At 41.4% G+C, this 14,862-nt stretch overlaps 1 protein-coding gene across 8 annotated transcripts in view; it reads right to left on the minus strand.

The window, feature by feature from the left end:
- Nucleotides 1-216: 216 nt before the first annotated feature.
- CFAP61 (cilia and flagella associated protein 61) overlaps nt 217-14,862 on the minus strand; it is a 278,254-nt gene continuing 263,608 nt past the window's right edge. For all 8 annotated transcript variants that reach the window (XM_049100272.1, XM_049100274.1, XM_049100273.1 and 5 more), the window contains 2 exons: nt 8,732-8,822; nt 217-671 (listed from right to left, as the gene is read on the minus strand). In XM_049100272.1, coding sequence (XP_048956229.1) covers nt 471-671; nt 8,732-8,822 — 292 coding nt within the window. In that variant the 3' untranslated portion in view covers nt 217-470. The remainder of the gene's footprint in view (nt 672-8,731; nt 8,823-14,862) is intronic.

The following is a 14,862-nucleotide window of genomic DNA, read 5'->3' on the forward strand; positions in this document are numbered from 1 at the left end:
CCTTCCTTCTTTCCTCCTTTCCTTTCCTTTCCTTTCCTTTCCTTTCCTTTCCTTTCCTTTCCTTTCCTTTCCTTTCCTTTCCTTTCCTTTCCTTTCCTTCTTTTTTTTTTTTTTTCTTTCATCACCCAGGAGTATTACTGGGTAAGCAGGTGAGGAACTACCACAATTGGCGGCAGGGCATTTCAGGAAATCACTATCACACCCAACGAAAAAAACGAGTTTCACGTAGTACATCCCACTTTATTGCGGATCATTCTGCCCTGTAATAGGCCTGGTGCTCAGAAGCGGCTCCCTGCCCCAGGATAGAGACCCACGGCCGTGCGCCGCCTACTGGAGCGATAGAAAACTTCAGGCGGAAAAGCAGCCACAGAACCCTGCGGGGGCTCCCGGGTGGCGCCGGGCCTCAGAAGGGTTTCCTCACCCCCAGGAGCTCCGGGAGTGAAGACGGTAAAGGGAGACCCGGGCCACAGCTAGATGATGCCTGGCCACGCGTACATGGGCAGGTGGTAGTGATTATAGTGCAGGTAGTCCAGAATGCTCTTCTCCACCAGCGACTTGTAGATGGTTTCCTGGAAGACTCTTTTGAGATATTTCCTGGGTTTCTCCTTCAGGCTGATTTCCTCATCTTCTATCTGCCGGGCTAACTGTTCTATGGAAGGAAAGTCTTCCTCCTGGAAAATGCAGGAAGAGGCCACATCAAAGAAATTACTTGGACAAGAAGAGGACAGTTTCACTAAAATTTGAAAAAGAGTGCTCGTCTTCCCAAGGATGGTCATTTTCCCCCCTAGTTTTTAAAATTTTTCATTTGTAAAAAAGATTTTATCTTTCATGGGAGACATAGAGGGAGAGAGGCAGAAACACAGGCAGAGGGAGAAGCAGGTTCCCTGCAGGGATCCCGACGTGAGACTCGATCCCAGGACCCCTGGGATCATGATCTGAGCCGAAGGCAGATGCTCAACCACTGAGCCACCCAGATGCCCCTAAATTTTTCAATTTTTAAAAAGATTTATTTATTTATTCATGAGAAACAGAGAGAGAGGTAGAGACGCAGGCAGAGGGAGAAGCAGGCTCCATGCAGGGAGCCCGTCGTGGGACTTGATCCTAGGTCTCCAGGATCATGCCCTGGGCTGAAGGTGGCACTAAGCCACTGAGCTACCCAGGGTGCCCAATTTCTCATTTTTTAATTGTGGCAAAATAAACATAAGATTTACTGCTATAACCTTTTTTTTTAAATATAAAGGATAATTTATTTACGTAGTAACCCAGGATACACATATAAGAAAGTCATCCAATTATGAAGAAAACAGAATTGCACCATGTATTTTGTCAATTGCTATAGAAAAGAAAAATAGAGAATCTTTTGCCCTTAAAGCCTGAAATCTTTGAGTGACAAGAGTTTATTTTTTAATTTTGTTTTTTCTATTTTTAAATTTAAATTCAATTAATGATCATATAGTGTATTATTCATTTCAGAGGTAGAGTTTAGTGATTCATCAGTCTTCTAGAACACCCAGTACTCATCACACCATGCGCTTTAACAATTTTTTAAAGTGTACAATTCACTAATGTTGAGGGCATTCACATTGTACAACCATTGTCAGCTCCTGGCCGTTCCCATTCTACTTTCTGTCCATGGATTTACTACTCTGGGGACTTCATATAAGTGCGATCAAATGGCAAATATTGTCTTCTTGTTACTGGCCTACTTCACTTGGCATAGTGTTCTCAAGGTTCAGCAATTTTAGATTCTTTTCCTTTTTTTTTTTAAAGATTTTATTTATTCATGAGCAACACACACACACACACACACACACACAGAGTGAGAGAGAGGCAGAGGGACACAGGCAGAGGGAGAGACACAGGCAGAGGGACACAGAGAGACACAGGCAGAGGGAGAAGCGGGCTCCATGCAGGAAGCCTGACATGGGGCTCCATCCCGGGTCTCCAGGATCAGGCCCTGCGCTGAAGATGGGGCTAAACTGCTGAGCCACCCGGGCTGCCCCAGTTTTACGTTCTTAATACAGGTAAAAATGATCTGCAGGTCACACGCGTTTTAAAAATAAGAAGCGATTAAACATTTTTACATGAAAACTTCTAGATGTTTCATGTGGCTACAGCCCTGTTAGGTTCTTAGTAAAGTCAAATTTTATTGACATCTTTAAAGATAAGGCTCAGAGAGAATAAAGTTAAAGTTGAGAATCACACAGTGTGTATCTGTAATATAGTAGTGGTTTTTCCAACATTTTATTATAAAAATATTCAAACATCGAGGCAAGTTGAATTTTACACTAAGCACCAGTGCATACACCACTGGGTTCTATGGGCAACCTTTTATCCTATTTGCTTCATATACATCTGCCCATTGATAGGAGGTTATTATACAATGCACTTCACCAAGATTTGAGCTGTGTGCATTCTGAACACCGCAGTAACTCCAAATAACCCTAACAGAAGAGTCACGGGGACTTTGATGGTATATTCATTATTGAATGTCCAATAATTTTTATTTTGAACAGGAAAAAAGTAGGTAACTTGCAGAGTTCTAATGGATCATTTATTTATTAATAGTTAAGAATTTTATAGATAGGAATATAGGTTCAAACGATATGGAAGTATAACAGAATTAGCATTGGGTTATTTAACTGAGACACTACCAGGTGTTGGAGATGACACACACATCGCTTAGAAAAACAGTAGTGGGGCTCAGAAGACTTCAGCTTTAAATCAGCTCAACAAAACAATGACAGGGAAAAATGCATCTGATGCCCAGGACTTAATAATAGAGGTGCTGAAACATTTGAGTGTTGTCCGCATGTCCCCAAGCATATATCCCATAATATTCCCCAGTTTTTCAGAGAATTGTATCAAGCAAAAACAACTTCACAATAATTGTAGACAATTTGGGACTCATGTTGGTGCTGTTCTGACAATGGGGTAAATACTGTAAAAATCACAAAATGGAGCTTTTAAGTTTATCTAAGACAAATACTGCTCTAGATTATAAACAGATTTTTGTGCATCTGTCTCATAGTGTGTCTTCTCTGTGTGACCATCACCCCCCCATGTGAACATCTCTCCTCTTCGGTATGACCATCTCTTGCCAACTCACTTACTTCCTTTTTCTTTTTACTATAGCCATCCTAGTGGGTATGAAGTGGTATCTCATTATAGCTCTGATTTGCATTTCCCTAATGATTAATGATATAAATCTTTCCATGTCAATGGTTTTACTTCTGGATTACCAGTTTTATTCCATTGACCTATTTATCTGTCCTTACACAAGTACTATGCTGTCCTTGTCACTGCTGATTTATAGTATGTTTTCAAGTTGCAAAGTATGAAGTCCTTCAACTTTTTTTTATTCCTAAGATTGTTCTGGCTATTTGGAGTCTCTTGAATTTCCTATGAATTTTTCCACTTCTGCAAAAGATGCTATTGGGATTTGAGAGCATTGCATTAAATGTGTACATTGCTTTGGGGAGTGCTGCCATTTTTAACTATATTAAGTCTCCAAACCATGAACACACATGTCTTTCCATTTATTTAGTTCTGCTTTAATTTCTTTCAGAAATATTTTGAGGTTTTCAGTGTACAAATCTTACACCTCCTGTTTAAATTATTCCCAAGTATCTTATTCTTTTTGATGCTATTATACATAGAATTGTTTTCTTAATTCCACTCTTGAATTTTTCCTTGCTAATATAGACAACTGATGATTATGTGTTGTATCCTGTAGCGTCACTGAATTCATTTATTAGCTCTAACATTTTGTGGATTCTTTCAGATTTTCTACATATAAGATTATGGCATCTCAGAATATAGTTTTGCTTCTTCCTTTCCAACATGGATGCCTTTTGTTTCTTTTTCCTGCCTAATTGCTCTGGCTAGAACTTCCAGTACAATGTTGAATGTTAAGTGGTGAAGGCGGGCATCCTTGTCTTGTTCCAGATCTCACATCAAAAGCTTTCAGTCTTTCACTGAGTGTGATATTAGCTGTAGGCTTTTCATAAATATCCTTTATCAGGTTGGGGCAGTTCCCTTTTATTCCTAGGATTTTTAGTGTGTGTGTGTGTGTGTGTGTGTGTGTGTTACCATTAATAATGTTTGATTTAGTCAAATATGTTTCCTGTATCAATGGAGATAACAGCATTTTTTTCTCCCTTCATTCTATTAATGTGGTATATTACACTGGTTTATTTTTATATGGTAAACCACTCTTAAATTCCTGGGGTAAATCTCACTTGACCATGGTGTAAAATTCTTTTGATATACTGCTGGATTTAGTTGGCCAATATTCTGTTGAGTATTTTTGTGTCTAAATTCATAAGGGATATTGGTCTAGTTCTCTTCTCTTTTGATGTCTTTGGCTTTGGTATCATGGTAACACTGGCCTCAAAGAATGGGCTGGAAAGTGCTCCTTTCCCTTCTATTTCTTTGAGAAGTTAGAGAAGGATTACTGTTAATTCTTCTTTAAATGTTTGATAGAATTTGCCAGCAAAGCCATCTGGTCTTGAGCTTTTCTTTGTTATGAGGTTTTTGATTGCTAAGTCAATACCTTTACTTTTCAGGGTTTTTTTTTTTTTTTTAATTTCTTCTTGCATCAGTTTTGTAGTTTGTGTATTCCTAGAGATTTGTCCATTTCATCCAGGTTATCTAGTTGGGTGGCATACAGTCATTCACAATATTCTCTTATAATCTTTTCGTTACTTCTGTAAGATCAGTGGAAATGTTCCCACTTTCATTTCTTCTTTCTTTTTCTTTAAGAGAGGGAGAGAGAAGGGGGAAAGGCAGAGGGAGAGGGATAGGAGAGTCTTAAGCAGGCTCCACGCCTGATGCAGAGCCCAACTAGGGGCTTGATCTCAAGACCTGAACTGAAATCAAGAGTCATACACTTAACGGAGTGAGCCACCCAGGCAACCCTCCGACTTTCATTTCTGATTTTAGCAATTAGAGTCTTTATCCTTAGTCTAGCTAAAGGTTTGTTAATTTTGTTGATCTTTTCAAAGAATTATCTTTTGGTTTCACCAATTTTCTCTGCTGGTTTTCTACTCCCTATTTCATTTATCTCTACTCAAATTTTTATAATTTCCTTCCTTCTGCTAGTATCATATTTAGTATAATTTCCTTAGGGTATAAAATCAGGTTAGTGATTTGAGATACTTCCTTTTTATAACTGTAGGCATGTACAGCTATGAATTTCCCTCTGAAAACTGCTTAAGCTGTATCCCATTACTTTTGGTATGTTGTAGTTTTGTTTTCATTTGTTTCTAGTATTTCTAATATATATCATTTGATTTCTTCTTTAAAATCAAAGAAGTTGCTTAAGAGTCTGTGTTTAACGTCTACAGTTTTGTGAATTTTTTCCTTCTGCATTTGATTTCTAGTTTTATTCCATTGCAGATGGAGAATATACTTTGTATGATTTAAATCTTTTAAAAATTTATTGACACTTGTTTTGTGGCCCAACATATGGCCTCTCTTGGAGAATGTTTCATGTACGCTTAAGAACAAGGTGCATTCTGCTGTTGTTGAGTAGAGTGTTTTGTGTGTATCTGTTAGGTGTATTTGGTTTATAGCATTAAGTCCCCTATTTCTTTACTGATTTTCTATCTGGTTGTTCTATCCATTATTGAAGGTGAGATACTGAATTCCCCAGCTTTTTAGAACTACTCTTCCTTTAGTTCTATCATCTTTTGATATATATGTATAGTTCTGTTGTTAGGTGCATATATGTTTATTTATATTTTTAAAGACTTCATTTTATTTTAAAGATTTTATTTATTTATTCATGAGAGACACAGAGAGAGAGGCAGAGACATAGGCAAAGGGAGAACCCACAGGGAGCCTGATGCAGGACTTGATCCCAGGACCCCGGGATCATGACCTGAGCCAAAGGCAGACAGACACTCAAGCACTGAGCCACCCAGGTGCCCCTGCATATATGTTTATAATTACTATCCTTTTGAAGAATAATCTTGACTATACAAAATTACACTTTGGTCTGTGACTCTTTGGCTTAAGCCAAAGCTAAATGAAATGCTAGTAGATTTATAACCTGTTCTCTTTACTTCCACAAAAGGACTTGTGAGGTATTACAATGAGCTTGTTTTAAAATAAATGATACATAGATTTGAGATGACTCAAAATAACAGTCAAAGGTAATAGTCTTTTTTCCCTTTCTCTTCATGTGGAGGGAGAGCTATAGGATATCATAGTTAATGGGACTGGACTGCTGTACTTTCCTATAGACAAGCTAGAAAGTGAAATGACATGGGTTATATCATCTCAATTTCTGAGAAAAAGAATTACCATTATTCTTTAGTGAAAGCTATCTTCATTTTCCTATTGCCAGACTCTTAAATGAACTCCTGCATATCTACCTATATGAGTACTGCTTCCACCACAGCAGGTCTCCACCAGTGTTACTTGAGGGAGTGGGGGTGGACAGCACTTACTGGGAGCTGTTCTTCTGTGCTGTTTACCTGTACACATTCCCTCCTTCAGTCCTCCCACTGCTCTCTGAGATGGAAACAGGTAGCCCATGGCTCCACAAGGATCTGAGTTGCAGGCAGACACCACTGCATGCACCACCTCTTCTTCTGGCCTTTCCTTCTTGACAAATGTAGTTGCAGAAAGCAGAGCAAGACTCCAGTGGAGGCTTTTCTTCCAGAAATTTCACTTTCTGGAAATCTAAAAAGCTACAAGAATGGTGGGGGAGCCACTACACTAAGGAGTGTGTCTTCCACAAATGTTCATGGTCACTTCTGGTCTACTGAAAGGGCCTGTTGTCCACCTGACTTCATACTTAACAAACTGACCCAGAGAAAATGTCTGGGTTTGTTTTTTTTTTAAAGATTTTATTTATTTATTCATGAGAGACACAGAGAGAAGCAGAGACCAAGGCAGAGGGAGAAGCAAGCTCCTTGTGGGAAGCTTGATGTGGGACTCGATCCCAGGACCCTAGGATCATGACTTGAGCCAAAGGCAGATGCTCAACCACTGAGCCACCCAGGTGTCCCCAAATGTTTGTTATGGATAAAAGGTTGAGGCTATCTTGGTGAGGGCCATGAAAAGTGACTATTGTTGGGTTTGGTAGTTTACTTGGAAGAGTGAGGAAAGCTTCCCCTTTAAGCTTGATGCTAAACCCCCTTGGTTCTGTGCAAATATTAACTGAGGAGCTCAATTCTGGAGTTTTGAAGGGTTTAGGCAGAGAGTTTTGATGAGATAACTGGAAAACTAATGAGTCTTTACTACGGTGTAGTCAATCATAAGCTGCAGAACACAGTCTGAGAGGAAGAGAGGGACCTAAGGAATAGAGTGAAATTCAGCAGCACCAGGCTTACAACTCAGGTTCATAATTCAACCTGAGCTGACTCCCTTACAGATTTAGCATAAAGTGCAGGGACCCATTAGATCTGTTGCATTTATTCAAATTTTAGTGACTTAAGCAGTGGATGACCTTTGTATGGTCACAGTATCCTCTGCCTCCCTCATGTACATTTACCTGCCTGCTTCCTATCTGTGTGGATCCTAAAGACAACTGAGTTTGGCTCATATTTTAAACCTATTTCCCCCCAATCTGAATCTGCTTTGGATTCATATAACTATTTACATTTCCCATCTTGGACTCCAGGCATAAAACCAAAAAGGAGACGGACAATGTAGGGAAGATACTAAATCACACAGTTTAGTCCATGTGGCTCAGGGCCTATGCGCCTGGCTTTGGAATGAGAGACCCTTGAGTTTAAAGCTTTCTGATCATAGACTGTGTAACCAATGGCAGGTCCTTTAAAATCTCTCAGCTCTTTAGCCTTCTTGTTGGTAAAGTCAAAACTATGATTGTAGTGTGTCCTGGAGGGTTCCTGTTCTGGTTGAGCCAAGTGGTGCATGCAGTAGGGACTTGGCACATGATCTGCAGCTGTGCTGCCCTATGGTGGCCTACACCATGGGAACCTTTGACAGGTCTGGGTGCTCTCAAGTGGAAGTGGTAAGAGTCACAGGACTTGCCCATTTAGACAGTAAAACATGGTGACACTAAGCTGTGCCCCAGCCCTTGTCTGACTGGGGCAAGGGAGAATCTAGGATGGATATCTGACCACTTTTTGAGCATAGATGTTAACTTTCCACAACTCTGATAAAGACTCTAGTGTTGAAAAAAGGAATTTAATTTAAAATTCACAAATATTTCACTATTTACATTGCAGAGTCACATTTCCTCTTGAACATGGGAGACTTTGGGAAATGTAGCCTAACTTCCAATTAGTCTCACTTTGAGAAAGAAATTTTGGTTATTAAAGAGGTGTTTTTGGATACTTATTGTCTTCCCTTTACATTTTTATAAAACATACACACACACACACACACACACACACACACACTTAGTGAATGGCTGGCAAGTATGGGCAGAAACTAAAGGAATGCAATGTTCATTCTTGAAAACAAGTAGATAAAACTCAGATCCAGTTTCCAGTCAAGTCTGCCTGTTACCTGATAATGAAAATACAGTTATGTGTAACAAGGAAAAAGAAACCTGCCTCTCATAAAAGGATTTAAATAATCCACTTTTCCTGAAATATTGTCTATGTTCGTATAGTTCATAGCTTGTTTATAGGCAGTATAGTTGGTTTTAAAAGTAGAACCAAAAGGGGGAATGAAAAGTCGAAATGATCAACAACTAAAAACTGCTTGTGATTTGCAAGGGATAACTCACATATCTATTAATCACTCTTACCTCCTTGGAGGTCAAGATCTGGCGTAACTCTTTCCTGAGATCAATAAAACGATCGTGAAAGAGGGCCATGCACCATGGCTCCATGAAGTAGCTAGGGAGGAAAGAAAAGATTCAGTTAGCTGGAAACCCTCTCATTACCACTAATAAAGTATTTACCTGCTTTTTTGCCTTTATAAATTACAGCTCTGGCCCCTTTGCAATCGTTTGCTCATAAAATGCCTCGTGGAACAGCCTGGTCAATCAATTTTTTAAATGGATGTTCCTGATGTAAGGCCAGGTTCCATAATTACATTTAAAGTGGTTTAATTCAGAGCTGAGGCAAGACCCAGTGAAGAATCCTGATTTTATCAGAATTTAAAAGCCTGAAGACTTGTAAAGAACGGTGTCTCCATTATCTGCCCTCATTTGAGAAAAACAGATTGCAGGATTAACTGAACTGCTGCATAAACAAATTACATTTGGGTAGACAATAACACAAATGTTGTTCATCATTAAGGTTTCTGGATTAATAATGACCAGAAAAACAGGCCACCTCAGTGTTGCAACATGGTCTCCATACAATTGCACTGATGCTTAATTGAATCTCTTTTTAGGAGAGCAGCTCTTTTGGTGTTTATATTGGCTAACTTTTCACTGAAAACTGTTTGAATAAATGCTTTCTTACATGGAGAACAATATGGTCATCCTGTATTTACAGATGATCACTGGAAAATCTGATGCATTCTAGGAGAACCAAGAGCATTTATTGGTATTTTAACTCATATTTTATTTTAATGCCAAATGTCTTGGAACCAGAAACATCACTTCTTCAGTGCTGGAGACACGCTGATCATGTGGGTTTCGCTCTTCTCCGGATGTGAGTTTGTCGTTCCTATTACTGCTAATGGATGCCATGTGTGTGCACAGGGGAAGAAAAACTGGTGCCCACGTGCAGACAAGCACCTTCTGTTTTCCCAAACGTAATTCTTAGGGAAGGAGGTGATGAGTCCCAGGGACCACTGAGGCCTTAAAGGACAAGTGTAATGACAAGATTCTGTGCTACAATCAGCACGGCATTCAGTGTATCAGTTATTACCTATCACCTATTTGCTAGACCAGAATATGACCGAATTTCATGCTTAGTTACCTCCTTTGTTGTTATTCATTCAACTCTTAATTCCACTAATATTTACTGAACATCCATTATGTGCTCAGCACTGTTCCGGGTCTGGGGGTGGAAAACACTAGGAATCAAAACAGACAAGCATCCCTGCCACTGTGAAACTGATACTCAAACGATAAATAAGTAAACATACGGTGCGTTGGGTAATGAGAACTGCTTTTGAGAAAACACAAGTCAGGCAAAGATGGGGGCCACCAAAGGAAGGCTCAAGCAGGGGAGGGAGCGAGAGAGCCACATGGAGATCTGGGGAAGTGCCCTTCAGAGAGAGGGAACAGCAGATGCAAACACCTGGAGGCAGGAATACCTGCACAGAGCACCTGGGGATGCGGAGTGGAGATAAGAGCAGAAGTGGGACAGGGCGACCTCAGGAAGGTGATGGGTGGGACAGATGCTCCTAGAAGCAGGAGTCCAGTCAGGACTGTTGTGTACAGTAGTCCTCCCCCCGCCCCCCGCACCTCCTGTATCCTAGATTTCGCTTTCCATGGTTTCAGTGGTTTCAGTTACCCCACAGTCAATTGTGGTCTGGAAGCAGGTGATCTTCCTCCTGACATATGGTCAGAAGGCCAGTAGTAGCCTCACACTATGTCACAGTGCCCACGTCATTCATCTTGCGTCATCTCATCCTGTGGGCATCTCATATCATCACAAGAAGAAGGATGAGTATAGTATGATATTTTGACAGAAACCACATGCACATAACTTTTATTAAGTATATGGCTATAATTGTTCTATTTTCTTATTAGTCATTGTTGTTAATCTTTTACTCTGCCTAACTTACAAATTTTTTTTTCTAACTTACAAATTAAACTTTATTGTAGGTATGTCTGCATAGGAAAACACAGTATATATAAAGGCTCGGTACTACCCGTGGTTTGCAGCATCTACTTGGGGTTTTGGAAGATATTTCCCTCAGGTAATGTGGGGGGGGGCGGCTACTGTAGTCACTCCATGGCCATCTAGTACAGCACTTGCAAGCAACAGGCATCTTATAGATCTTCATGAATGAAAGAACGTACATTGCACTTGTGTATACTGCCTGACCCTGATTGGTCTTTCCTTCAAATAGAATAAATTTCTGCTAAATAAATAGGTGACAAAACTCTACAAAGTGTCCCAAGATGCACAGCATTATGAAAAAGAGAGCCTCATTGGGAATAGTGGGAAGGCCATATGTGAAACCAGGATTTCAGGATGGTCTCACTGAGCCCCTCCCCCAGCAAACAAAGCTGAGGCTATCAGAAGGGCACCTGTGCTAGAGGAAATCTGCTCGCCTCTGGAATTATTCAAGGCCACCTAATCCTTAGTGAAAGGAGCTGAGTTGATGGGCATTCTGTATGGGGTTCTGGGCCCCTACAACCCTGGCCAACATCCAACAGCCATCTAATTCCTGGAGCAAAGACACCAGTGGCCATCTTGGCAGGGATGGGCACAGTGGGGCGATGTTTTGACACATCTCCTCAAAGCATAGCTTCATGGACAAAAACATCAATTATACCCTCTATCTAGACTATATGTTTATTTATTTATTTATTTATTGTTTTCTAGGCTATATGTTTGTTTATTTATTTATTTATTTATTATTATTTATTTATTTATTTATTTATGTCTAATTAGAGAACATGGGGTGGGGGCGGAAGGGGCAGAGGGAGAGGGAGAAAATCTCAGGCAGACTCCTCACTGAGCGTGGATCCTGACACAGGGCTTGATTCAAGGACCCTGAGATCACAACGTGAACTGAAACCAAGAGTGGGAGGCTTTACCAACTGAGCCACTCAGGCGCTCACCAATGGGCCCTTTTAAATTTGTGGGTACTTTTGGTCAGTTGCTGAGCTCTTTGCTGTCTGTTTCCATAGCACCATCAGGGGTTCCCAACCTCTTGGTTTCAGGGATCTACAGCCACATCCTTCTAGGTGCCACATCTTCTATCTTTCTGCCTTCCTCACCCCAGCACGGCCCTGCTCTCACAACCCAGGCACGGTTCAGGCAGTCTTAACTACCTGTCCTCCTCCTCATCTGCTTTACAGAGGGAATTTTGGGGAACCCCATTCCCTGAGGTCACAACCTGCCCACCCCCAGCTCTGGCCCACTATTGAATGCCTCGATTCCCTTTGCCTCTGTCCACAAAGCCAAACACTGATGGCTGGAGAAGGAAGTGACCCTTAATGTTCTGAGAATACAGTTGCTAAGCCCTTCTGCACAGTGCCTGCCGGCAAACAGGAGGAAAGGTGAGGATTAGGGTGGAGGAGCATAAAGAAGTTGGATGTTTTTACAAATTTCTTCTTTTGCTGCCTTTGCAACTCTCCATGCATCTCATGCCAGTGTCCAGCAGAAAGGGCACCTGGCTATTTGATGCCCTCTCTTCTCATCACAGTACACTGAACAGCTTGCAGACCAGTGATGTGGGAGACCTGAAATCTTATTTCTCTCACACTTCCTAGCACTGTCTCCTATGGGAACACATTTTGGGACCCTCATCCAGAAGGTGACAATATCTGTAGCAAACCATTTGTTACCTATACTCCTGGAATTCGTCTGTGGCAGCCATTTTTACTCATAAAAGAGAAAAGTTTGTAGAATTCAATTCAGATGTTTCTTGTCTCTCAAGAAAGAACTCCCAGGTTCCATTAAAGCGAAGTGTATAATGAAAAGAGATACCTTAGAAGCTAAACCAAGAAGTTGACTTCCAAAGGCTCCTTGTCAATTTTAGTGCAGCCTCAGTGGCAGCCCCTATAGGGGTGACCGACACCGGCATCATGAAATGCTAACCCTCCCAGAGGAGGGGCGAGCTGGTACACTGCCCAGAGGAGCGTGTGGGTGCCTACCCTGTCTGGAGAGCGGCTTCTGCACAATATCAGATTGCTCGGAGCCTGCCACCCAGATTGCCTCTTTAGAGGCATAAAGTGACACCCTTAGCCAAGGGTAAAACAACAACTTCAGACTCAGGTCAGTCTCTGAACAGGAGTCCCCACTGGAAGGTCATACATTGCAATTGCACCTCTCACCAGGTGGCATATAGAACTGAATGGGATTTCAGAAGAAGATGACTAGCACATAATCTGCAGTTTCCAAGACGCTCTCCGTCTGCTCTGTTTAAATTAGGATTCAGGTCAGGCTCTTGAGTCGGGGTGGATATAATTAGCCACAACTCCATTGTCAGATGAAGTAGCTGCTATTTTGTAGGGCAGGCATTAGATATAAGGTGCTTTAGATAGTGGTGAAAAGGAATGGGTCCTTTTGACTAAGAGGAAAAAACATACTAAAAAATCTACCCAGAGAAGAATCTCATTTGCAAGGTTCTTCCCCAGTTCTTACAGAACCTGCTTATTTTGGTAGTGATTTTTAAGGGCTCACCAGATGACCTCAGAGTGGCCACTATGATGAGGACACCCATTCTTTGTTCACGCTCCGGGCTGTAGTCCTTGGTCATTTACCACCCATAGCCCTACGTAGCTCTGTCCCTGTCAGTAATTCACTTCCACCCTCCCCCAGACCTTGTTTGCTTCTGGCAAATTAACTTTTTTTTTTTTAATTAAAGAAGATTTTATTTTTAGAGCAGATTTAAATGTACAGAAAAAATCAGAGCAGAAATAGAGTTCCCGTACACTTGCTCCCACCGCTCTGTTTCTCCTGTTAACGCCTTGCATTATTGGTAAGGCACATTTGTTACAGCTGATGAACCAATATCAATACATTATTCTTAACTAAGGTCCACATTTTACACTGGGGTTCATTTGTCATGTTGCACATTCTGTGGGTTTGACAACTGCATCATGTCACACGTCCTCCACTGCAGCATCATACAGAACAGTTTCATTGCCCTAAGAATCCCCTGTGCTCCGCTTTGTCCCTCCTTCCCTCTGAACTGTGTGCAAATTAACACTTTAGGAAATTGACATAGAAAAAAAAAAGGAAACTGACAGAGAAAATAGGGCTGTGTAACAATTTTATAAAAAATTTTCCAGTATTTCCTTCAGAAGTAGAGTAATAGTCTCCCATCACAGAACACGATGCCCTCAAACTTGCCAGTCACCCCTCACACAGATGGCTGTGTGGCTTGAGGCTTTGGTTTTTTAAAGTGTTGGATGTGGGCATCAGTTTAGGATGAAAACCATTCGGATTTCTATTTTCTATAAATTGCAGGGAGCTAGACCTTTTAGGGGACATTTTTAAGGGAGGCATTATAATCTACTTGTTAAAAATCCATATGCTCTGTGACCAAACCAAACCAAAGCAAGCACACGTGGAATGCTGGAGTGAGGTTTGCTCCCCGAGAATTTCCAAACCCAATCTGTCGTGGTCGAAGGTTGCTGGGAATCTTAATTCGCAAACCCTAATCCGACAAGGCCAATCGTGGCTGAGAGCAGCCCAATGGCAGGAGGTCTCTTACTCACTGTGGGCTCTGGGTCCTCACAGCATCAGGCACAGCCTGGTCCCTAGGAGACTGAAGGAGCAGGTGGGAGCAGAGGTCCAACTCCAGCCGTCCTCCCTCCTCTCGACGGAGAGCTTCTGCACCAGCTCATAGCTCCCAGTTTGAGTAAGAGGGGGTTTAGAGAGGCATGGATCCCCATGGGCATCCTTTAAGTCACCCTAGACACATGGCAGGCTTCATTATTCAAATTAGAAAAGCTATGGATTTAACCAAACTCATTTTGTAATTGGTAAGAACACAGAGTCAAACAAAGGTGATCTCTGTTTGCTTAAGGATGTTGGAAGGAAGTTTTGCTTTATGAGAAGAGTTAGGTCTAGTTTTCTCCCCACAAACTGAATGGCTCCTGTGCCTTCGCTCCTTTCCTTCTCCAGAGAAAGGAAAGGAGCATCTGGAATCCTTGCCAAGGCTGTGGTCACATCGCCACTGACTGCCCCAAGTGCTATGGATACTCAGTATTAGGGATAAGCTTTCAGGAAACATGTATTTCCATGAATACTGAAATTTTTTGAGAGAGAGAGTGAGACAGTGAGAGTGAGTGGG

This window comes from Canis lupus, chromosome 24 (genome assembly GCF_003254725.2).
Source record: "Canis lupus dingo isolate Sandy chromosome 24, ASM325472v2, whole genome shotgun sequence".
Classification (NCBI taxonomy): domain Eukaryota; kingdom Metazoa; phylum Chordata; class Mammalia; order Carnivora; family Canidae; genus Canis; species Canis lupus.